The 22,134-nt window shown below is 41.9% G+C and overlaps 2 protein-coding genes across 3 annotated transcripts in view; both read left to right on the top strand.

Annotated features, from left to right (window-relative positions):
- DHX33 (DEAH-box helicase 33) overlaps nt 1-10,799 on the top strand; it is a 20,352-nt gene extending 9,553 nt beyond the window's left edge. Inside the window, exons 6-12 of the mRNA XM_015826268.1 lie at nt 2,456-2,567; nt 4,265-4,424; nt 5,240-5,328; nt 6,576-6,703; nt 8,176-8,379; nt 9,207-9,293; nt 10,022-10,799. Of these exons, the coding sequence (XP_015681754.1) occupies nt 2,456-2,567; nt 4,265-4,424; nt 5,240-5,328; nt 6,576-6,703; nt 8,176-8,379; nt 9,207-9,293; nt 10,022-10,336 (1,095 nt within the window). The 3' untranslated portion in view covers nt 10,337-10,799. The remainder of the gene's footprint in view (nt 1-2,455; nt 2,568-4,264; nt 4,425-5,239; nt 5,329-6,575; nt 6,704-8,175; nt 8,380-9,206; nt 9,294-10,021) is intronic.
- A 2,640-nt stretch (nt 10,800-13,439) lies between these two features.
- On the top strand, nt 13,440-21,084 carry C1QBP (complement C1q binding protein). 2 transcript variants are annotated; one of them, XM_015826267.1, is made up of 6 exons: nt 13,440-13,728; nt 15,282-15,432; nt 16,366-16,450; nt 17,740-17,835; nt 19,287-19,409; nt 20,629-21,084. In XM_015826267.1, the coding sequence occupies exons 1-6, from the start codon at nt 13,497-13,499 to the stop codon at nt 20,776-20,778; spliced, it is 837 nt and encodes a 278-aa protein (XP_015681753.1). In that variant the 5' UTR covers nt 13,440-13,496; the 3' UTR covers nt 20,779-21,084. The 2 variants fall into 2 exon arrangements, with proteins under 2 accessions (XP_015681753.1, XP_015681752.1); XM_015826266.1 differs by having other exon boundaries at nt 19,284-19,409.
- The last annotated feature ends 1,050 nt before the right edge of the window (nt 21,085-22,134 follow it).

Here is a 22,134-nt window from a genome sequence, read left to right as displayed (position 1 = left end):
ATCCCAGGCCGCAGCCTGATCTTCCGCCGAGTCGTGACCTAGATCCTCCGGATATGGCCCAAGCTCCGTCAGAAACCTCTCCGGGTCCATCAGGCGCCTGGGACGGAACCATCTAGGCGGTTCCGTCTCCCTGCGGCGGGGGGAAGCGGTCCGGAAGTCCATCCTAAGGAGAGCATGATCTGACCATGACAAGGGCTCTGAGCCAGCTGTGCTGGCTCAGGAATTCTGGGAGTTGAAGTCCATGAGTCATAAAAGAGCCAAGGTTGACTACCCCTGATGTAAACTCTTCTTCAAGATAAGCTTAACTTCCAATCTCTTCATAGACAGCTGAAGTGGTAATTTTGAACTATTGGCATAGATACCTCATGGATAGATTCATGGATGCATATATGTCATGTCAGGGTTACGTGCCAAAGAAATGAGCCAAAATAACAACTAAATTTTAATTTAATTTTGATTCAAGTTAAATTGTATCAAATTATTTTAATAATAATAGTAATAATAATAGTAATAATAATAAAGTTGGAAGGGACCTTGGAGGTCATCTAGTCCAACTCCCTGCTCAGGCAGGAAACCCTATAACTTTTCAGACAAATGGCTGTCCAATCTCTTCTTAAAAACTTTCAGTGTTGGAGCATCCACAACTTCTGGAGGCAGGTTGTTCCACTGATTAATTGTTCTAACTGTCAGGAAATTTCTCCTTAGTTCTAGGTTGGCTTCTCTCCCTGATTAGTTTCCATCCGTTGCTTCTTCTGTTTTCAGGTGCTTTGTAGAATAGGTTGACTCCTTCTTTGTGGCAACCCCTGAGATATTGGAACACTCCTATCATGTCCCCCCTCGTCCTTCTCTTCATTAAACTAGACATAATCAGTATGCTTGGCTCCATTGAGGAATAGCACCTAACACCTACCAGAAAATTAAATAGGATCATCTCTAGTTAGTACTTGAAAAAGAGACCACCAGAAAATCCAAGGGCTGTAGGTATATTTTGGGTTGAAAAATGTAAATTTTAAAAATATATACCTAGAGGAAAACAACAGCAAACTATTTCCATATTTGTCCATTTAGACGGAGCCAAGCTTAATTCAGAAGAGACTTAACGTATTTACTTCCCCAATATTTGACAGAGTTCCACTTTTTGCTGCAATAAAATTACAATTTAGTGACATTGGTCAATTATATACCATATGTGGTCCTAAGGCCACATATTGTGCATGGTCCATTTGCTTCCTTTTTGAAGACCCCTCAAAACCATCCCAACAAACGCTTTCAGCAGTAAGGTTCTTTCTAATTCAATTGTTCTTCATTCTATTTGTTATCGGCCCAATAAGCAGTTCTTAAGAAGTATTACCAAAATGATTTAAAGCATTGAAAACAATAAAACAAAGCAATGAAATACCTTAAGCAGCACAGAAAAGTATGAATGCCTTACTTAGAAACATTCTAACTAGAAAAATGTCAAAGAGGATATCAGAGACATGAATGTCTGTGCCCCCCTTGGAAGGATTTCCACAGGTGATGCTCCTGGCCACAGTTCTTTTAATAGAGTAGAGTAGAGTAGAGTTGGAAGGGACTTTGGAGGTCTTCTAATCCAGCCCTCTGCTCAAGCAGGAGAACCTATATTGTCTCAGACAGGTGGATGTCCAGTCTCTTCTTAAAAATCTCCAGTGATGGAGCGCTCACGATTTCTGGGGGTAAGCTATTCCTCTGGTTGATTGTCCACACTGTCAGGAAATTTCTCCTTAGTTCCAGGTTGCTTCTCTCTTTGGTCAGTTTCCAACCATTGTTTCTTCTCCTGCTCTCTGGTGCTTTGGTGAACAACCTGGCCCCCTCTGCCTTGTTGCAGCCCCTTAGATACTGAAATACTGCTATCATGTCTCCCTTATTTCTTCTTTTCCTTAGACTAGCCAGACCCAAATCCCGTAGCCGTTCTTTGTATGTTTTAGTCTCCAGGCGCCTGATCATCTTAGTTGTTCTTTGAATTTTTTCCAAACTCTCAACATCTTTTTTGTGGTATGGTGATCAAAATTGGCTGCCGTATTCTAGGTGTGGTCTTACTAGGGCTTTATAAAGTGGTAATAGTACTTCTCATGATCTTGCTTCTGTGCCTCTATTTATACAACCTAGGATTTTGTTAGATTTTTTTGTTGCTGCTGCACACTTCTGGCTCATAGTCAAGTGACTCATAGTCTTGTAGCAACTTTTGTAACTTGTGGGGGTAGGGGTGAGTACTTCCGGGAGAAAGTGTTCCTTGAAAATAAGTCATGAGTTTCTTATAGAAAGGGTATTGTATATTTGAGCCTTCACAATTGGAAATTCCTTTTGAAGGGCCTACAACCTTTACCCAAAACTGGGAGATGTGTTGATTCTTCTCAGTACTTACATCTACTTTTGCTTGTTTTGTGTAATGAACAGTGTAGAAAAGCTAAACAACTGAGAAATCTTTTTCTACCAGGGTTATCGCAAAGTGATTCTTTCCACCAACATTGCAGAAACTTCTATCACCATTGCAGGCATCAAATATGTTGTGGACACAGGGATGGTCAAAGCAAAGAAATATACGCCTCGTATGTATAAGTAGCACTTGGTTTTACACAGAAATTACTGAGGGGGTGTGGCTTGGGTGGTGGTCCTGGTCGTTGTTACAGGCAATAGATACGATGTGAGGGTTTCTGCTGCTCAGGAAATGATTCTGCAGACACAAAAAGTACGTTGCAGTTGTGAATTGTTATATATTAATTAGGAGGGAGAACAGCTTTGGAAGTTTCAAGCTTGCAAGCATTTTGCATCAGGCTAGTCCAAGGCAGAAACTTTTCAAAAGCTTTAGACAAGTAACTTTTCATTCTCTCCTTCAAAATGGGAATAATGGGAGGAGCTTCTGAATATCGGTATCAGTTGAATGTATTTTGGAAACCAAGGCTATGCTAAGCTATAAACATATCCAGCAAATCATATGAAAGTATATAGATATAGATATAGATAATGATATAGATAGCCATGTAAACTTAAGTTGTGGGTGAAATATCTCAGGTCTGAAGACTGCATGCGGCTCCCCATATTCTTGGGTATCATACCTATGTAATTTTTTTATGTGAGAGAAGAGAAAATATATAGAAATGTGAGAGAAGAGAAAATATATAGAAAGGAAGAATATTAAACATATTCCAATGTTTAAATCAAATTTAATTTTTAATCCTGGCTCTACCTAGGTTTTTGGGTGGGGAGGTCCCTCTTCCTTTTTGGAGTATTTATTTCCTATAACCTCCCATCTCAAACAAGTGACCCTGTTCAGTGAACAACCATACAAATCAATTTAAAGCAATTAGAATATAATACAAAAATAAATATATGGCATTTGAGAAAAAAATATAGCCTGAAAACGGTCCTTTGCACACTGAGGGCCACAAGCCCAGGCACAAAGCCAGGTCTTCAAGGCCTTACAAAGACCAACAGGGTCTTGAGGAGGGAGGTCATTGTCAGCTCTGAAGGGAGAATATTCCAAAGGGCAGGAGCTTTGGTAGAGAAGGCTTGTCTCCTGCCAGCTGACATTGCTTAACTGATAGGACTCACAGCACACTCAATCTGCTGGACCAAAATGGCGATATAATGTGAGCATGGTCCTTGACATAGGAATCAAGAGCCATGTGTCTTGCTTGTCAATACAAACCATGAGACCAACCGGTAGCACATCAGAAGTTGCTAAACTATAATTCCTATCACCCTGCACCATTAACTAGGTTGACTGGGGCTACTAGGACTTGTAATTCCAATTACCCTACCTTTTTATCCTTCCAAAAAATGTTTAAGACTCAGCTTTTTCCCCAAGCACTGGGATAGAATGAGATTGGCATGGAAGGAATGTATCATCATAAATTTAGCTGTGCTGCCAGTTCTCCCTCCCTCTCCCTCTCTCTCCCTCCCTCCCTCCCTTTCTCTCTCTCTCATGATATAAATGCTTTTTAAAAAAATAAATAAAGAGTTCAGCACCATCTGGACTATAAGAAGTAGCCTAACATTAGCATAGCCTACATTGAGCTCAACAAATTAATGTTTTCAAGTTACGCTTAGTCCATCCTAGATCCTTCTTGATACCCATAACTGTTGTCCATATTTACCAGGTCTTGCATGATTTAGAATCCAAAACACTTTAAGAGCACGAAGTTTCTTATTCTGGGTGTAGTTAGATCCTGTGAGGTCATTTCCAAATCTCCAACAGAGAATTGCATTTCAAAAAGAAAAACTTAGCTCTTCTTGCATTTCCTAGAAAGTGGCCTGGAGGTCCTGGCAGTCCAGCGGATCTCAAAGGCCCAGGCCTGGCAACGGGCTGGTCGAGCCGGGAGAGAGGATAGTGGATTTTGTTACCGCCTCTACACAGAGGATGAATTTGAGAAGTTTGATAAGATGACCGTACCAGAGATCCAAAGGTGAGGTGTCTTGTGGGAAATTCTCATTGCAAGCTTCCAGAATGGCAGCCCTCCATAGGCATTGTATCAATATATAGGAATGGGCTGTCTGTGGAGATTCTCAGTCATCCAGGTCATGATAACTGAGAATCTCCTTACGAGAATTTATATTCCTTCTATCCTCCACCATTCAGTCAGAAAGGAAGAAGCTTCTTGGATGAGAAGTGAAACGTCTTCAAAGAAAAACAAAATCCAATTGCCTTTTGAAAAAGCACATTTGGGATAGAGATGGGCTGTGGATAATGAAACAAGTTAGATTTCTTGATGAAAGTGAAGTTTCAAAAGATTTGTCTTTATCCTTGACGCCCTTTGTTGTTCAATCAATCCTATGCTTTTTAAAGAATAAAGGTGCTGGTTTTAAATTTTGCTCCTCTGAATGACTCAGAACATGGACATCCTAGAAGACCATTTCATCCCATGTGAACTTGTCTAAATGCAATCTCTCCCCAATCCTTTGAGTGTTTTCCAGCTTTAAATTCTTTTTTTCTGATTTTGAGCTAAATTCTCTGTAGAGAGATGAGCCGATAATAAGCCATAGTGCATCTTTTCTCACCTAGGAGAGCTCACTGGATCTCAAACACCAGAATTCCCTAAAACATCCCTGCTGGCTAAGAAATTCTAGATGTTGAAAACCACACATTTCGAGGGCACTCAAGCTGAGGAAAGATGCAGTAGCCATTTTTGCAAGCTAGATGAATTCTTTCTCTATTGATATATTGTGTCTTGCCTTGACTTGGTAGAATTCAAAAAGTTTGAAACTCTCTTTGTTTCTGCAGGTGTAACTTGGCCAGTGTGGTGCTCCACCTGTTGGCTCTCAGAATCCCAAATGTCCTTACCTTTGACTTTGTGTCGAAGCCACCCCCAGGTAAGTAAGCCTCAGCTATGTTGCAACTGGATAAAGGCTCTCATTGCTGTTAAAAATTGGAGCCAAAATAAGAGATATTGGCTGTGGATTAAAGCATGGAACTCTTGCAGCTTTAGATCTATTATTCCTATATTAATTGCCATAAACCTGAATGTCTGAAAAAGCAGAAATTTCTAAAACCTCTTTTGAACAACCACAAACATGATACCCAGATGAAGGAGTAGATATGTTGTAATTTTTAAGCATCCCTACTGCTTGAATGAAAAGAGGAAATTCTTAAATCATTCAGAGGAACTATGGAAGCTGCCTATAACAAGTTAACGTATTTATCCATTTAGCTCAGAGTGATTTATAGAAGCCTTTTAGGATCTCGGGTTTGTGATTTTCCATATCCATAGACTCCTTCAAGCTAAGGGTAGGCAACCTTTGGGGCCAGAATCTTCCCTTCACATTTTGGGGTTAAGGATGCTGTGTTACTGTGTTTCTTATCTCATTGGTGTGGGAAATTGTCTTGCCACTTTTTGGTAATCATGGTTGCAGGGGCCTCTTCAGTCTGCAAAAAGGTCAAGAGTAGCATTCAGCAAAAGAGGGCCCAGGTTGCCCCCATACTCATTTTTAACTGGAGATATTGGGAAAGGTGTAAAGTCTTTGGGTGAGATGGATTTCATTTCTCCAGATCCATAGGTATCCACAATTGGGGGACGAGTGGCAAGTGACATCAATGCATCGTGATATTGTTGTGTTGCTGATAAATAGCATACTCGGTGCAGTGACACCATGACTCATGACATCATTGTGGCTTCTACTGCACTCCTGTGTCTTGATCCCTAGCTGACCTGGCCAGCACATCTGCAGGATACCAGGTTATTTATTTAATTATTGCATTTATATCCTACCTTTCCATAAGGTGCGCAAGGTAATATACATGAGGTGGCCCACCATTTTATCCTCATAATAACCTTTGAGACAGGCTAGGTAGAGAAAGAGCGGCCCAAAAGACACTGAGCGGTTCTTGTGGTGGAATGGGATCTTCTCAGCAATTTCAATCCAACATTTTTTCACACACCAACTTTCAGCTTACAGGAATGTTGCAGAACGCCACAAGGCACAACAGATAAATCCCATGGTTTTCCTGTACAAAGTAGATCTGGTGATCCTTCACAACACTATCTTAGTTCTTGCTGGGACTCTGGAGGTTTGTTACTTAGGAAAGGTCAGTCATGTGAACTTCATCTTTGTCTTGACAGAGGCACTCCAGGCTGCCATCGAACAACTGGCTCTCTTGGGTGCAGTGGAAAAGAAAGAAGATCAGCTGATCCTCACACCATTGGGAAAAAAGATGGCTGCATTTCCTCTCGAGCCCAAATTTTCCAAAGTAACGTGTTAACTTTCGTTTCTATTTCTCTGAAAAAACGCCTTAGCCCCCTTTTTTGAGTTTTATTTTGAAATCCAGCCATTTCTCTGGGTTTGAATTTCTTGAGAACATCGCGTTTCTATATAGATTGTTTATTTGGTTGCGTTTTATAACATGCTGGCGGGATGGAGGGAATGGTGTTTGAGGTCATCCATCAGCTTCTGCAGTAAAGAGGGCCCCCAAAGGTGCTTTTTCAAGAGGCAACTGGACTTGCTTTGTTTTTCTTTGAAGATGTTTCCAAGAAAGCTTCTTCAGCTCTGACTGGATGGTGGGGAATGGAATATACTGTAATTTGGTATATACCAACTCTATAGAAGTCATCATAAAATGCACAACACAGAAAATGCATGAAAGCACAAGTTGAATTCACACTTAGCTCTTTTCCTTTTCACTAGGTGTGGTTTGTCTCAGTTTCTGAATGGTCCAAGGCACAGAGATATGTGATATTTTTTGGTTATGCTGGTTAAAAGAGTTGGGCCCATTCTTGCCTATTTCGTGCTTATATAAAATTGTGCCTATCCTTTTCTGCTTCTGAAGCTGAATAGGAATATGTTGTTCTGCCAATCCAATAACAATACTGAATAGAAAGAGAGAGGAGAAAGACAGAAAAATAATTGCCCCCCGAATTAACCTAATAAACTGGAAGGAGACAAGTTAAACCAGGTGTAAGATTCCTATGAGAGTGTCCTTGAATGGCATCCAAAAGAGGAGCCAACAAACTTTCTTTCATTTCAAGATTAATGCATCAGATTGAAACACAAACTTCAGTCAAGTATTTTGGAGGGAGGCTAAATTCTGTGTTGTTTCCCTGTAAACCCTCCCCACCCTTCAACAGAGAGAAGAATTCACAAAAACAATGGATATTTTTCACCCTTGCTGATCCTTATTTTGATATACGCATTTGGCAATTGATTCAGTAAATGTTCTCTTGAAGTAATGAGAAACCAGCATGATAAATCTCCAATAAGCTCTGAGGTTTCTGTGTTTCTTTTAGTGAAGAGATCCATTTCAATTTAATCTATCTCACCAATGTGTGGAGGATCCTGTCCTGTAGTGGATAAAGTGTTTTTGAACGTTGCTTTTGATACAGTGTCCATTGAAGTATCTGGCATACATTTTGGTCTTGCACTTTTTGAGGCATGAGGACACATAACTGAGCAGCCTGTCATATGTTCTCTGGATCCCTGCCCATTTTGTTTATTCAGGCAGCCAATTGCCTTGGTTGGTTTAGGTAGTAATAAAGCATTTTTCATGGTGGAGTGGTGCTTTTGGCCTTCAAGGAATCAGCACATATGGGCAACTCACAACAATGAAAAACAACAGCAAAATGTTGCAGTACATTAACTCAACAAGTGGGAGCACCTAGCTGAGCTTCAGGGTTTCAAAACTGAGCAGAGATGTGCTCAAGTGTGGTGTTTGTTGTCTTTTGGCAGACGATCCTAATGTCTCCCAGGTTCCACTGTACAGAGGAGATCCTGACCATTGTCTCGCTGCTCTCAGTGGACAGTGTCCTCTACAATCCTCCTTCCCGTCGGGATGAAGTCCAGGCCGTCCGAAAGAAATTCATCTCCAGTGAAGGGGATCATGTCACTTTGCTCAACATTTACCGGGCCTTCAAAAATATCAGTGGCAATCGGGTAAGACTTGAAATGGTTCCATTTGGGTAAGTGCTAGATTGTAAAAGATTCCTCCCTCCTTGTGGGTTTCTATGTGTGAACCAGCTGGCATGTCCCTTTTAGTGGTAGCCCCAGTATTTGGAGTAATCTATCTCCTCACCTGGTACAGGTACTTGCTTACATGGCTCAAGCATGCGTTCAGCCATTTGTTTTATAAGATATTTTATTAGTTTAATTCAATTTAGTTTAGCTTACCTTACCTTACCATAGTTTTATATTTTATGTTTATTCTCTGATTAGCTACCCAGCATCTGTCAGAATTGAAGTAGGATATATATATATTGGAAATAAAGAAATAAAGCCGTATCTTTAGTATGTCCACTGTATAATATTTTCTCACCTTATAAGCAGAAGCCGATGTCTAAGGTATCTTACATGTGTAAAATCTTCAATGCTAGAAGGAAGTAGGTCTGTTCTCTGTTTATATACTGTAGTTTGTCCTGTCAGTGTTCATGTGGGTGTTGTTTTTTCCTTGATACTTCCTAGACGGCTGTTGTTTGCTTGATTGTGGAGCTTGGTACTACTTGGTAATGTAGTATTCCTGTCTTATTGATAAGAGGAAAGATTATTTGGCCAATGCTGATTTGTGCCTTGAAAGGGAACGGTGGATCTGAATCAGAGAACCCAGTACAGGAGATAAACAGACTCTGATTCTCAGTGCCTCATTTATAGAGGATTGAGATTTGAGAAGCTCTAAAAGATCCTATTCCAAGGCAGTTGCTACTTGATCCTACTTGATGTTCCTGATAATCTCTCTTTTGTCCTCCTTTCTTTTCTGCTTATTTCAGGAATGGTGCAAAGAAAATTTTGTGAACAGTCGGAATATGATGCTGGTCTCAGATGTTAGAGCTCAGCTAAGGGATATTTGTATAAAGGTAAATGTTGGAAGGTTTCAAAGTGGTTCATGTTGAATCAGATGTCCATCAAAATGCATTGTTTTTAATTGGATCAAGGTCCTATTAGTGCTGCAGTATTTAACCTGGTGTGGGTAGGTGAAACTTTCACTGCTTTGGTCCACATATTTTCCCAGAAAAAAGCAGAAGAGTGGAATGCAAGAGAGGCTGTGGTATAGTAAGATGCTTACAGTCCTCCAATCTTCACCTGTTCTGGTTGTGATAATAATTGCAGAGCACTTCCAATCGATGTACTGTGCCTGGCTGTAATGAGAGAGTTATCTTGCTTTCATAGGAGGTTTGTATTTAAAACTAAAGAATGGTGTAACTCAGATGCAGTTTGGTATCTGACAAGCCCTTGGCCTCACTTTTTGCGGGGCAGGGGGTGGCAATGTTGGAAAACACCAGCTTGTGAGATCCATAGACCCCACAGACAATTGGAAAATAATGAGAATCAGTGTCCTTGTTTAGAAACATACCTGATTGCCCAAAAACAAAACCAAGGTAAGAGTGATGGGTAGGATTCTTGGAGTTTGTCCATTTTTGGTGACTGCCACTTCCACTAAGGCAGACATTTGCGAGATATCTTAGCATGCCTTGAAAATTCCTAATGTATTTACTAAACCAGAAAGTCATCCTGCCTCTAATGTATCCCAAAGCTTCAATTCTGGATTTGTTCTTATTGCTGTGTTTTTGTTCTTGAAATCCAGCTTTCAATACCTCTGGAGTCTTCCCGCAATGATACTGGGACTATCCGCCGCTGCCTGGCCTATAGCCTCTTCATGTATACAGCAGAGCTGCAGCTAGATGGCACCTATGCCACAACCGATACCCATCAGCCAGTGGCCATTCACCCTTCTTCAGTCCTTTTCCATTGCAAACCAGCCTGCGTTGCGTACAATGAACTGCTGCACACCAGCAAATGCTACATGAGGGACCTCTGTGTGGTGGATGCTGACTGGCTATATGATGCTGCCCCCGAATACTTCCGCCGGAAACTCAGAGCAGCCAAGAATGGACCATAAGATTGGGGATGAGGAAAAAAATTAATTGCTTACAGGACCTGGAATCACGACTTTGGTAACTGAATATACAGGAATGTTGCTGTACCAACTGACTTCCCGCTGGCAGAAATGAGCTGGACCTCATAATGTTTATTTCACAGTCTCTTCTGGAATAGGACTTTAAGTGGGCATATTCCACAGGCTGTATCTACCTAGAAGAGATAATAGAAGCCACAGGCAGATTTTGCCTCTCGAAATGCTTTGTGATTAGCCCTCCCTTTTTTCCCCATTCCAACTGTATTATGAGGGTTTCATAGAAGTAAAGCCTGCCTCGGTCTTCAGTCCTTTAGAAAGCATGCCATATAAAGAAAAGAGAACCTGATATGTTTTTAGAACAAACCTAGTAAATCTGTACATTTTGAAAACTGCCTTGTCACATACTTTGTCAGCACTGCATCTTACCATTACTATGTAACGTGAGGAAAAATAATTTTAAATAATATTTATTTTTAGGATGGAAATATTTTTTTCTCTTTTTTTCAATTCATGCTCAAACATATACTACACTGATATCAATATGTACCTAATGTTTAAAAAAAGGAGAAATAAGGCTGGAAGAATCTGTGGTTACTCAGGAGTGTAGTTTTTCCAGATGTTTTTAACCATAGTTTAGCACTTTCCATAGTGCTAAAAATTATGTTGGATTTGGTCCTCCCCAAATGAAAAGCCTGTGGTTACAGCAAGGGTGGTACAACTCTGTATTTGCACGCTGTAGGTCCTAGATCAAAGACCCTGACATCTCCGGGGAAAAGGACTAAAGAAGTCCTTGAAGGTTAGCTGTCAATCAGGGAGGACCAAGAAAATAGTGTTAGGTGGACCCACAGCATAAGCCATAATGGAATTGTCAGATTTAGGGTAAATGAGATATGTGAACCCAGCCATGGCATCAAAACAATTTTGACTTGGCATGATGTGTGAGCTATCTATACAGCCTAAGCTTTAGATTGAAGGGCTCCATGACCAAAAATGATTTGGAACCACTGGTCTAAGGTACTTCAGAGGCCACTGATGGCGAACCTTTTAGAGACTGAGTGCCCAAACTGCAACCCAAAACCCACTTATGCATCGTCAAGTGCCGGGTGGGTGTGGCCCATTGGCTGGGTGTGGCTGCGGTGGTAATGGCAGACTGGGTGGGACTAAAAAGTTCAATCAATCAATTTCAACTTTGCAAGATCTTTTTTTTTCTCGTGAGAAGTTGAAATTGACTGATTGAACCTTTTTTTTGTTGTTGTTGCACACAGCGGCAGAGGCCTAAAGCAAAAAGGTTTTATAAAACCCAGCTGAAGGCCTAGGACTGGGGCGACGGCACGCATGCCCACAGAGAGGGCTCTGAGTGCCGCCTCTGGCACCCATGCCATAGGTTCGCTACCACTGTCATAGGCTAATGCAATTAATTACACAGAACTGCTAAAGTGAGGTTTGCCAGTTTCTGGCAAAAAACTTCATAAATCACAGTCACGAAATTGGGACTTTAAAATGGCTGTAAATGTGGGCTGGTTGCCAAGCACCCAAAATGCAGTCGCATGAACGCAGGGGGGAGGCGTCATAACTTTGAATCTGGATCATAAGTATCCCTAGGGAAGTCTGTCAGAACCTTGAATGGTTGCTAAGTAACAGATCATAAGTCAAGGTATACTGGTACCTGTAATTTAAGTCTAAGCACTTCATTGGCATTTCCAACTTAACCCCATTCTATTTTTTGGAGTATAAAAGTACGCAACTCCAATCACCCAATAGGCATTATTTATAATATATACTGGTATTACAATGCAATGGCTCGACTGGCTGAATGGGTGGCTGGATAGTTTACTCTTGTTCTGAGAATTCTCAGTGTATGCTCAAAACGTGTCTGTGGGACAAGGGTGCCATACATTGCCAGGCTTTCAGATTTTGGGGTTTGGGGAGTTTGAGCTTCACACTGAACATAACACAAAAGACCAACACAGGACAAGCATGGACCTTGAGTACGAAGTAGCATGAACCAATGAAAGACACAGCAAGGAAATTCTCAGCTCTTGTAAACCTTAAAATAATTAAGAAACCACAACCACACTAATTGCTAACTTCCTAATCTAATATTTGATCCAGATTAAGGGATGCAACTGGATTCCTTGTGAATGGCAAAACAGATTGTCAAAGTACATTACATTCTTCTCCCTGCTTAGTATCCCTGTTTCTACTTCTCCCCTCAGGATGGTGCTATAGGGCATTGCATGCCAAAACAACTAAGACACAAAGATATTTTCCCCCCATGCCATCACTGCTGAACATCTAATTCCCACAACACTATCTTAGGCCTAGATATTTACCAATATAGTAGGCTGTATTGCTATTATCCTTCACATCTTCCTCATCTTCTCATCTTTCCTCTGCCTTCTCCTATTGGTATCTTATGATCTATCACTTTGTTGTTTGTATATACACTGAGAGCTTATGCACCAGAGACAAATTCCTTGTGTCCAATCATACTTAGCCAATAAAAATATTCTATTTCTTTCTATTCTATTCTTATTCTATTCTATTCTTACTCTATGATCAGTGTTTCTCAACCTTGACAATTTTAAGGCATGTGGACTTCAACTCCCAGAATTCCACAGCCAGCATTGCTGGCTGTGGAATTCTGGGAGTTGAAGTCCACATGCCTTAAAATTGTCAAGGTTGAGAAACACTATCCTATCCTATTCCTATCCTATCCTATCCTATTATTCTATTCAAGGCAGGTTTGTGATCATATATGTGCCATGGTAATGATCAAAGGATAGTGCCTCAAGAAACAAGGATAATCTACTTCTGAAGACACTCAGCCAAAGACAAGGGCGACATTACCCTCCCGCCTTTGTAAACTGGGCTTCCCGAGGCATCCGCGGACGGAAATGCAGAACTCCACCCCAGCATTTCCAGCCAAAAGCACCCTCGAAACAACCAGTTGTGCAGGGCGCATCGCTTGAAACAGCCCATGCGCCAAAAGCGCTTTCGGCGCTTTCTTTCAAAGGAGGAGGGACGATCGAGGAGGCGGAGTCTGGGGCGACGACCTTGGTTTCCTTTCCTTTTTTCCCCTCCCTTCCTTCCGGGCTTCCCCCACGTGAGTTCTGCCTTGCCCCGTCTTTCTCCGGCCTTCACCATGCTGGTTGCCCGGGCTTTGCGATCCGCCGTCGCCGCCGCCGCCGCGCGCTCCTCTCTGCCGCTGTTGCCTTTGCAGACAAGCGCGCATCGCCCCGCCGCTACTGCCGCTGCGGCCGCTCGGCCTTTCACCCGCTCGCTCTGGGTGCTCCGCGGCTCCGGAAAAGGCCTTCCCGGCCTTCTGCGAGGCTCACCCTCCGTGTCCTGCAACTGCGGCGGCCTTCATACCGAAGGTGAGAGAAAGGATGAGTCCCGGGGAGTCGGGGCCGGGCGAGCCTCCGTTTACTCCCGCGGAAGCAGCCCGGCTCCTTGGGGTAGGCGCGACGGATCTGGAGGGAGTCATTGGATTCCGTCGGGGGTTGCTCTCCGCTCCTAACCTGCTTCCAGCAGGATCGGAGGTGTGCTCCCTAAAAGGCTCAAGGTGTACTGGAGAATAGAGGCGAGGATTAAAAGAATTGGGATCACGGGTGAACGATCCGAGGAGCTTTAGAGTGGTGCTTGTGCTCCAAGGTTAGCCTCGTTAAATTTCAGGTCGCTCATTCCTACGTCGATGCTTTACTACTACGACTTTTAATCTCGAAAAGGTACGCGGCGAGTGGTGGTGAGGGGTCCATGCGTTTTTGCCTAGAAAGGCCGTTAGGGACGAGTTGGAGAAGACACACATAGAAATTGAGTAAAATAGCGAGGCGCAAATTGCAACCCCGCAAGACATGTTTTCGCATCAAGGTGTGTACCGGTATTAACTGGCGCCATGTGCGTGCAGTAAAATCCTAATCTTGATTCGGCTTGAACAGACGGCTCATTAAACAGCTCATGTGGGTTGTTTTAAGGGGAAATGGGCTGCAAGTTGGAGAGGGGGGAAAAGAGCATAAACCAAAGATCATCCATGCAAGCAAATTCTTATTTTCTTCCAGTCATTACTGGCCCGTTTCAGATTTTCTAGACTAGAGCTACTATTTCAAAGGTCCTTCCCTCCCCGAGGAATTCTGGGACATGTAGTTTGCACATTTCTGGAGGACACTGGTTGGGGAAGATTGATCTAAAACTCTTGTGAAAAGTACAATGGCTGAAAAGCTTAATCTAATATTGGTCAGCCATGAAGACAATGAATTCCAGACTAGAAATTATTTGGAATAGAATTGAAAATAACATGTGGAGTTCTGTAATCCCCTTGTGCAAACCTGTATAGTTTCCAGTATGAAATATCCTCTACAATTGGATGCATCTCGGTCTGAATAACTGTGGTACAGTTGCTCAACAGTGAACAATTGCTCAAAAAATAAAAATCTGATTATAAAGGGATTGGATAGCTAATGATTTGAGATTCCTGTTTTCATAGCATCTGTGGGAATCTCATATAATAAAAAGTTTTTGGGTACTTAAGCCTAGAATTGAAGATTGCGTGAGACTTTTATCCATAGGGTTGCTGAAGGTAGAACTGTTGTCTGTTACTGATGGTAAGCTCCTTTGGGCCCAAACCCATGGTAAAAATAAAAGCTTCATTTCTTGGCAACATTGTAGACAGGGGGTTTCTTGGACACCTTTCAGCATTTTTTGCTGTGAGTTTAATCTACACTAGAAATTAGAATCAGATTCAAAACTGCTTAACTTTTTTTCTGCATTGACCAAAGTTAGCTGGTGTGGGGATCTGCTGTGATTAAATGTTACAATGCTTTAGTAATTAGTAATGTCATTGTGGGACTCATGCATTGGAAGTAGCACTCGCTATATTGAGTACACGTTGGGTGCATAAAATGAACTAGCTGCTGTTCTTTCCAATCTGTAGGTGACAAGGCTTTTACTGAGTTTCTAAATGATGAAATCAAAGAGGAGAAGAAGATCCAGAAACACAAATCCCTGCCGAAGATGTCTGGAGGGTGGGAGCTGGACATCCATGGCACTGAGGCCAAGCTCATACGGAAAGTGGCTGGGGAAATGTAAGTGGGCAAGAAGGTTGGGTAGTTACCGAACCTGCTTTCTGGATTTCAGTGGTTTGTAGAAGGGGAAAATCCATTGCTTATATCAGTGATGGCAAATCTTTTAGAGACCGAGTGTCCAAACTGCAACCCAAAACCCACTTATGTATCGTCAGGTGCCGGGTGGGCGTGGTCCATTGGGCGGGGCTGCAGTGGTAACGGCAGACTGGGTAGGACTAAAAAGTTCAATCAATCAATTCCAACTTTGTGAGATCTTTTTTTCCCCGCGAGAAGTTGAAATTGATTGAACCTTTTTTTTTTTTGCACATGGCGGCAGAGGCCTAAAGCAAAAAGGTTTTATAAAAACCCAGCTGAAGGCCTAGGACTGGGGCGATGGCTTGCGTGCCCACAGAGAGGGCTCTGCGTGCCACCTGTGGTGCGTGTGCGCTAGGTTCGCCACCACGGGCTTATATAGTCTGGAGAGATTGCATTTAACATGGAAGAATCACAAGTCTGGAGGAAGCCAGACATTTGCAGAAGTTGTATTGGGCCGAGGTTCTTAATTGGACCAAATTCACCCATTGATGATCTGTGCCTGAATGTGGATTAGAACCTGGGTCTGCCCCATCCTAGTAGTATTCTCACCCTTATACTACATTTGTTAATAGTTACATGCATAATGTATAGACATAATAAAGTTGATATATCAGAATCAGACTGATGCAGATCAGTAATTTGATTACTATGTAACAACTCTGGCAATATGGTGGCTAAATTTAAAGGATTGATTAATTAATAGGGCTTCAGACTGAGGCAATTCATTTGAGCTTGTTGCTGGGTCAGTGTGCGTTACAGTTTTTGAGAAATCAGAAGCCTTGGAGGCCATGTGTTACAGTCAAGGCTGCTCTCCTGCATTGATCTTGGTTTGCTAATTGTTGGTATGTTGTTCCCTAGGGTCACCGTCTCCTTCAATGTAAATAACAGCATTCCACCAAGCGCTGATGAACCCCCAGAAGGACAGAAGGATGATGAGGCAGAGGTAAAAAAACGTTCCTTTGTTTGGGGGCAGGGTAGGACTCAGCAGTGTAGACAATCAGTGAAGCATCTGTGTCCTTGAGAAAGATCCTAGTTAAAAGCAGGTGACCTTCATAGCTCAATGAAGTTGATGAACTTTCCCCCAAGTCCTCTTCATTGCAACACTAACAGGAGCTACATTAGGATGCTTGAAAGGGAAAATATTTCTCTGTATATATTCCTTATAAATTATACTTTTAAAACTGCTGCAAGATAAGATGTTATTAAAAGCATGACCAATAAAATCTTGATTCTGTGGACTGCCATTTTGTAGACTTTTTTAAATGACTTTGTTTCCATTTTTTAAATGGAATTTAACAAACCAAATAAAAGGCACACAGTAGTAATGATACATTCCAAATAGGAAAAATGTGTGTATAGATTGGTGAGGAAATGAACTTGAAAAAACTGTCATCTTAATATACAGTTACAGGTAATCCTTCACTGTGTTTCACAGTTATAACCTTTGGTCACATGGTTTACATTTGGATGCTTGACAGCTGACACATATTTATGACCATTGCAATATCCCAAAGTCACATGATCACTTTTGTGACCTTCTCACAAGCAAAGTCATGGGGAAGCCAAATTCACTTAACAGCCGGGTTACTAACTTAACAACTGCAGTGGTTCACTTAACAAATGTGGCAAGAAAAGTCATAAAACAGGGTAAAACTCGCGTAACAAATGTCTCACTTAACAGAAATTTGGGGCTCAATTGTCGTAAGTTGAGGACTATCTGTAGTTCAAACGTTGAATAATCCATAAAGACCTTACAGAAACAGCTTTATTTCGTTTCTATAGTATAAAGAATGAAAACATATCGACCTCATGTCTGGACATGCCCAGTACAACAGATACTCCATTATCTTTGTGACAATAATTACTTAATTGTATGTTTTATCTATTTATTTCAGCATTATTTGCATAGTCATAATGCAGCTTTTTGTGTTATTTCTTATTGCACAAATGACATTGATGCAGATGACATATTTTGGATATAGTAGGCATCTGGAAATGGTAGGCAAAAGACTCTGCTTACACTGCAGTGGTTTACACAAAGCATAATTCTGCACGGAGTACCTTAATTTTAGAAGACTTGGAAGCATTTGGGGGAATCAGGTCTGTGCGGCTTCTTATGATAAGAACAGGACGGGAAACAGTTTCATCCATTTCATCTGAATTGCTGCAATCAAATACGATTTGGTTGGTGTTGTTGGTTCTGAGGTTTATGTTGTTGTCTTCCTTCTACAGCCTGAGCTGACATCCACCCCAAACTTTGTTGTAGAAGTAACCAAAGATGATACCAAGCAAACTCTTGTGCTAGATTGCCATTACCCTGAGGATGAAGTGAGTGTGGTCATTTTCTCTCTGTGTCTTAAGTCCTCTTGTCCAGGGTTGGAAATCAACATAAAACAGGAGATTGTGATGAAGAAGATTTTTAACTAAGCTTTCTCCATCATTGCTGACATTCCAACAGAAGAAGGATTTTGGGAATGCAATATAATCAGTTTTGCAAGGTCAGAAATGGTGCACTGAACATATATGTTTAGCTTTCTATTTATGTAAATGGGATATCTGAGAGCTAAATGCCCTTGCAGATTTTTTTTAAACTCCCATCAGCTCCATTGTGCATGGTAAATAAACCTGGATTGAGAAAGCTTTAATCGGGAATACCTGTGCACCAACTAACTTTGCATCATAGCAATAGTAATAGCACTTAAATGTATATACCGTTCCATAGTGCATTAGAGCACTCTCTGAGTGGTTTACAAATGTCAGCATATTGCCCCCAACAATCTGGGTCTTCATTTTACCGATCTTGGAAGGATGGAAACTTGAGTCCTGAGTCGGGATTTAAATCCAGGCTGTGGGCAGAATTTGCCTGAAATACTGCATTCTAATCACTGCGCCACAGGGCTCATGCAATATGGTGTGTCATTTAATGGGCAGTCTGGATTCACTCTGTTGGAAAATGTTTTTTTCTTTTTTTTCCTTGCATTATACTTTATATTAATTAATTTTTTAGTTCTTAAAAATTTGAAGGAGGATGCTTGATCAGACTAAAAGCCCATCTAATTCAGATTTCTGTTCCAACAGCATCCATCCAGATATGCCTTTACAAAAACCTACAAGTGGGACTCCTTCTTTTCTTGTTCCCCAATGACGCTCCCCCATCTTCACTCTGAGTGTGCTACTTTGCTGAGAAGGAAGCCACTGCTAATACAACCAGCAGCTTCTTTTGAACAAGTGTTGGTAGTGTTCTCTGAGCTTGACTGTTGGCTTGCAGACATTTCATTACCCAACCAACTAACATCATCAGTGCTACTGAGTGTGGGAGCTGCGCTGATGATTTTACCTAGTTGGGCAATGAAACATCTGCAAGCCAACAATCAAGCTCAGAGAGCACCAAGGATTCCATAGTTCAACCCTGAGCTAGAGATATTGTCTTCTTTTGACTCTGTGAAGTAGGCCTGTTGTGGGATGGAAGGGAATTTCCTAGACTCACAATGTGTGTAATGCAAGTCCTCCCAATCATGAGGGCAGATGGCTGGATCATATAATGCCAAGTTAGATGTTTCTAATGGAACATGTGGTTTGACTTGTGCAGATCTTTGCAGATGCACTCTGCTGTAGTTAACAGTAATACACAAAGTAAGTAAGAAAGTCTTCATATTGTATAGGTTATAAGTGTTCTATAGTTTATAGGGAGTAAATAATATCCTTCTTGGCCTAATTTTGAGTTGCTTGGTAATGACTTGGTTTTTCACCCATACCATTTGAATCATTCTGCCCAGCAGATAAGCCATGGTGGAGAAGGAGAAAGTGATATTTTTTCCATCCAAGAGGTCAGTTTCCAGCCTGGTGGAGATTCAGAATGGCAGGACAACAACTATACTCTCAACACTGACTCTCTAGACTGGGTAAGAGAATTTGTAATTCATTGTGTAAGTTTTTATGAGTTTGTTTATAGGAAATAACTTTCTTCAAGTTTGTAGCCTCCAAATAGGCTGAGATTGCAATTCTCTCACCCAGCATGATAGGGCTGTCTGAGATTTCTAGAAGTTGCAGTTTCAACAAATCTGGAGGGTGCCAGGTTGACAAAAGTGTGAGAGTGTGTACCGCAGGTATGGTGAGTGAAGGAGGTGCTGGAATCACACCACACAAGAGACTAGGCTAAAACAGGTTGGATGGTTTATGAGTCAGTTTCTTGTGAGGAACCAGCCAATGTTGTGTTAACCAGGTTGTTGCCTAAAGCCAAAATATGGTTTGGGTATAGCATCTGGGTTGAACATTGTAGTTGGGTTCTCTTTACTGAGCTGCTGCTAAGAAACCTGAAGGGACCAGTTCAGATGTTACCAGGAGTTAAGTTCAACTCAAAAGAGAGGTTATTTTTTTGAATCCAGGTTTAGAGTTTATTTTATGTGACTCCAATCATTGCACATTCCTACTTGAGACAAATGGTCCTCCCATCATGGATCCCACAATTTAGGACAGATTGAAAAAATAGGGATTTGTCTCCCTGTGGAGTGTTTTATAAACTTGAAAAAAACCCCAATATTTCATCTATATTTAAAGGCTTAGTTGGTATTATGTAAATACAACTAGGATTGGAAGGATCCTTGAGTGCCTCTAACCTTATCCTAGGTAAGGTTGGCAATAGGAAACCACACTGAACTGGTGACAATTCTTTATTTGAGCATAAGCCTGTATTTGCCTTGCCTATTAAAAGAATATGCAGAAGTATGTCTCCATTTCTTAAATCAGGGGTCTTCAAACTTGGCCCTTTTATGACTTGTGGACTTCAACTCCCAGAATTCCTCAGCCAGCGTGCCTGGCTGAGGAATTCTGGGAGTTGAAGTTCACAAGTCATAAAAGGATCAAGTTTGAAGACCCCTGTCTTAAATAGCCTGGTAGCATAGCCCTGGAGAACTTTTTTACTAAAAGGTTTTCTTGAGCATCTGATAAAGCAGCTCATGAAAGCTGATAGCTTTTATTTTATTTTAATAAATGTAATGAAATATGTTTGTTGGAAAAAATGCTACGAGACACCTGTTTTCCCCGCCATAGACTGACTGACATGGCTGTCCTACAATGTGTGCATTTCTTGTGTTCTTCTTACACATCCAATAATGTTCTCAGGCCCTGTATGACCACCTGATGGATTTCCTGGCTGACCGAGGGGTGGATAATACATTTGCAGATGAGCTTGTGAACCTCAGCACAGCCCTGGAACACAAAGAGTACATTCGGTTCCTTGAAGATCTGAAGCATTTCGTCAAGTGTCAGTAGGCTGAATGAGCTGCATGGAGGTCAATCTTTCTTTCGAGGGAGTTTGAGAGTGGATTACTTTTTGCCCTCCAAAACCTGGACTCTAGTTTTAAAGCCCCAGGAAACTACAGAAGAGAGAATTTAAGCTTTTCTTTTGGAGTTGATTATATCCACTTGGGGGTCAGAGGGGGAATGGGACATTACAGCCATTCTGCAACTGTAGTCCGTCCAGCCGTCAACTAGTTTGTGGAGGTTTGTACAGTTTAAAAAGGAAAAATAAATAATGTGAGAATAAAAATTAATGTTGAACTCTTATTGTAAAGTGAACTGTGTGTGTATGCTTAGCTTTTTCCAGTTTGGTGCAACTGTATGGAAACTTTAAGTCTCAAGAGTTCCTACCCAACTGCAGAACTCAACCTGGATTAACTGAATGTTGCCACGTTAAAATCAACATTAATATGCTTTTACCCAAAGATACAAGCATAGCCTTCTTGCATAACGTCCTGAAGTCGAGCGAGGGCACATCCCATTCTTGTACGGCCTCCACAACCTCCAAAAATCACGTGAGAACCAGGCATGTTCTTGACAATAGTTGTTGGGTGTTGCTGAATGCTGGCATGTCACCCAAAATACAGCATGTCACCTTTGACTCACATGCCATAGGTTGACCATTGTGGGCCTAAGGTTTATATTAATGTTGGATGAGAAATTAAACTTTAAAACTTCTCAATTCCATGAGGAGAGTTTTAATCAACTATTATAAATGACTCAAAAGGAAACTTTTTGAGTGTCATGCAAACAGAAGCCCACATTACTTCTATATCAGTGATGGTGAACCTATGGCACGGGTGCCAGAGGCGGCACTCGGAGCCCTCTCTGTGGGCACACGTGCCGTTGCCCCAGCCTTGCCTCCCCCTGCGACCCCTCCTCACCAGCAGCCCCCTGGAGGAGAGTCGCCCACGAGCGTGGCCCACACGGAGCAGCACAGCCAAGGACATGGCAGCCAGGCAACGTAGACAAGATTCTGCCTTCACGCCCCATCCCGCACAGTTGATGCTGTGGGGCCTGGGCAGAGGGTGTGGCCAACATGGTGCTGCTGGGCTGCCTGAGTGATCGGCGGGCCCTGGAGGTGGTGAGTGGCCCTTCAGGCAGGCAGGGTGGGGGCAGGGCAGGGGGTGGAGCAGGGCCGGGGCCAGTTTTTGGACACTTGGTCTCTAAAAGGTTCGCCATCACTGCTCTATATCATTCTATAGTGTAAGAAGGAGAACACTGGGTTTATATAGGTTGTCCTCGTTTAAAGACCACAATTGGGACCAGCAATTGTTAAGTGAAGTGGTCACTAAATGAAATACAGTGACTTTTCTCACGATCTTACTT

This window comes from Protobothrops mucrosquamatus, unplaced genomic scaffold, assembly GCF_001527695.2.
Source record: "Protobothrops mucrosquamatus isolate PMUCROS unplaced genomic scaffold, P.Mucros_1.0 scaffold3027, whole genome shotgun sequence".
Classification (NCBI taxonomy): Eukaryota; Metazoa; Chordata; class Lepidosauria; order Squamata; family Viperidae; genus Protobothrops; species Protobothrops mucrosquamatus.
Note: the sequence above shows the minus strand (reverse complement) of the source record. Positions and strands in the feature narration are given on the sequence as shown.

Excerpts from the sequence above, each read along its gene's own strand:
- C1QBP (XM_015826266.1), top strand. The coding sequence starts at position 13,497 with ATGCTGGTTGCCCGGGCTTTGCGATCCGCCGTCGCCGCCGCCGCCGCG. Across the intron at positions 15,433-16,365 it reads CGGAAAGTGGCTGGGGAAAT|GGTCACCGTCTCCTTCAATG; the intron begins GTAAGTGGGCAA and ends GTTGTTCCCTAG. Across the intron at positions 16,451-17,739 it reads AGAAGGATGATGAGGCAGAG|CCTGAGCTGACATCCACCCC; the intron begins GTAAAAAAACGT and ends TTCCTTCTACAG.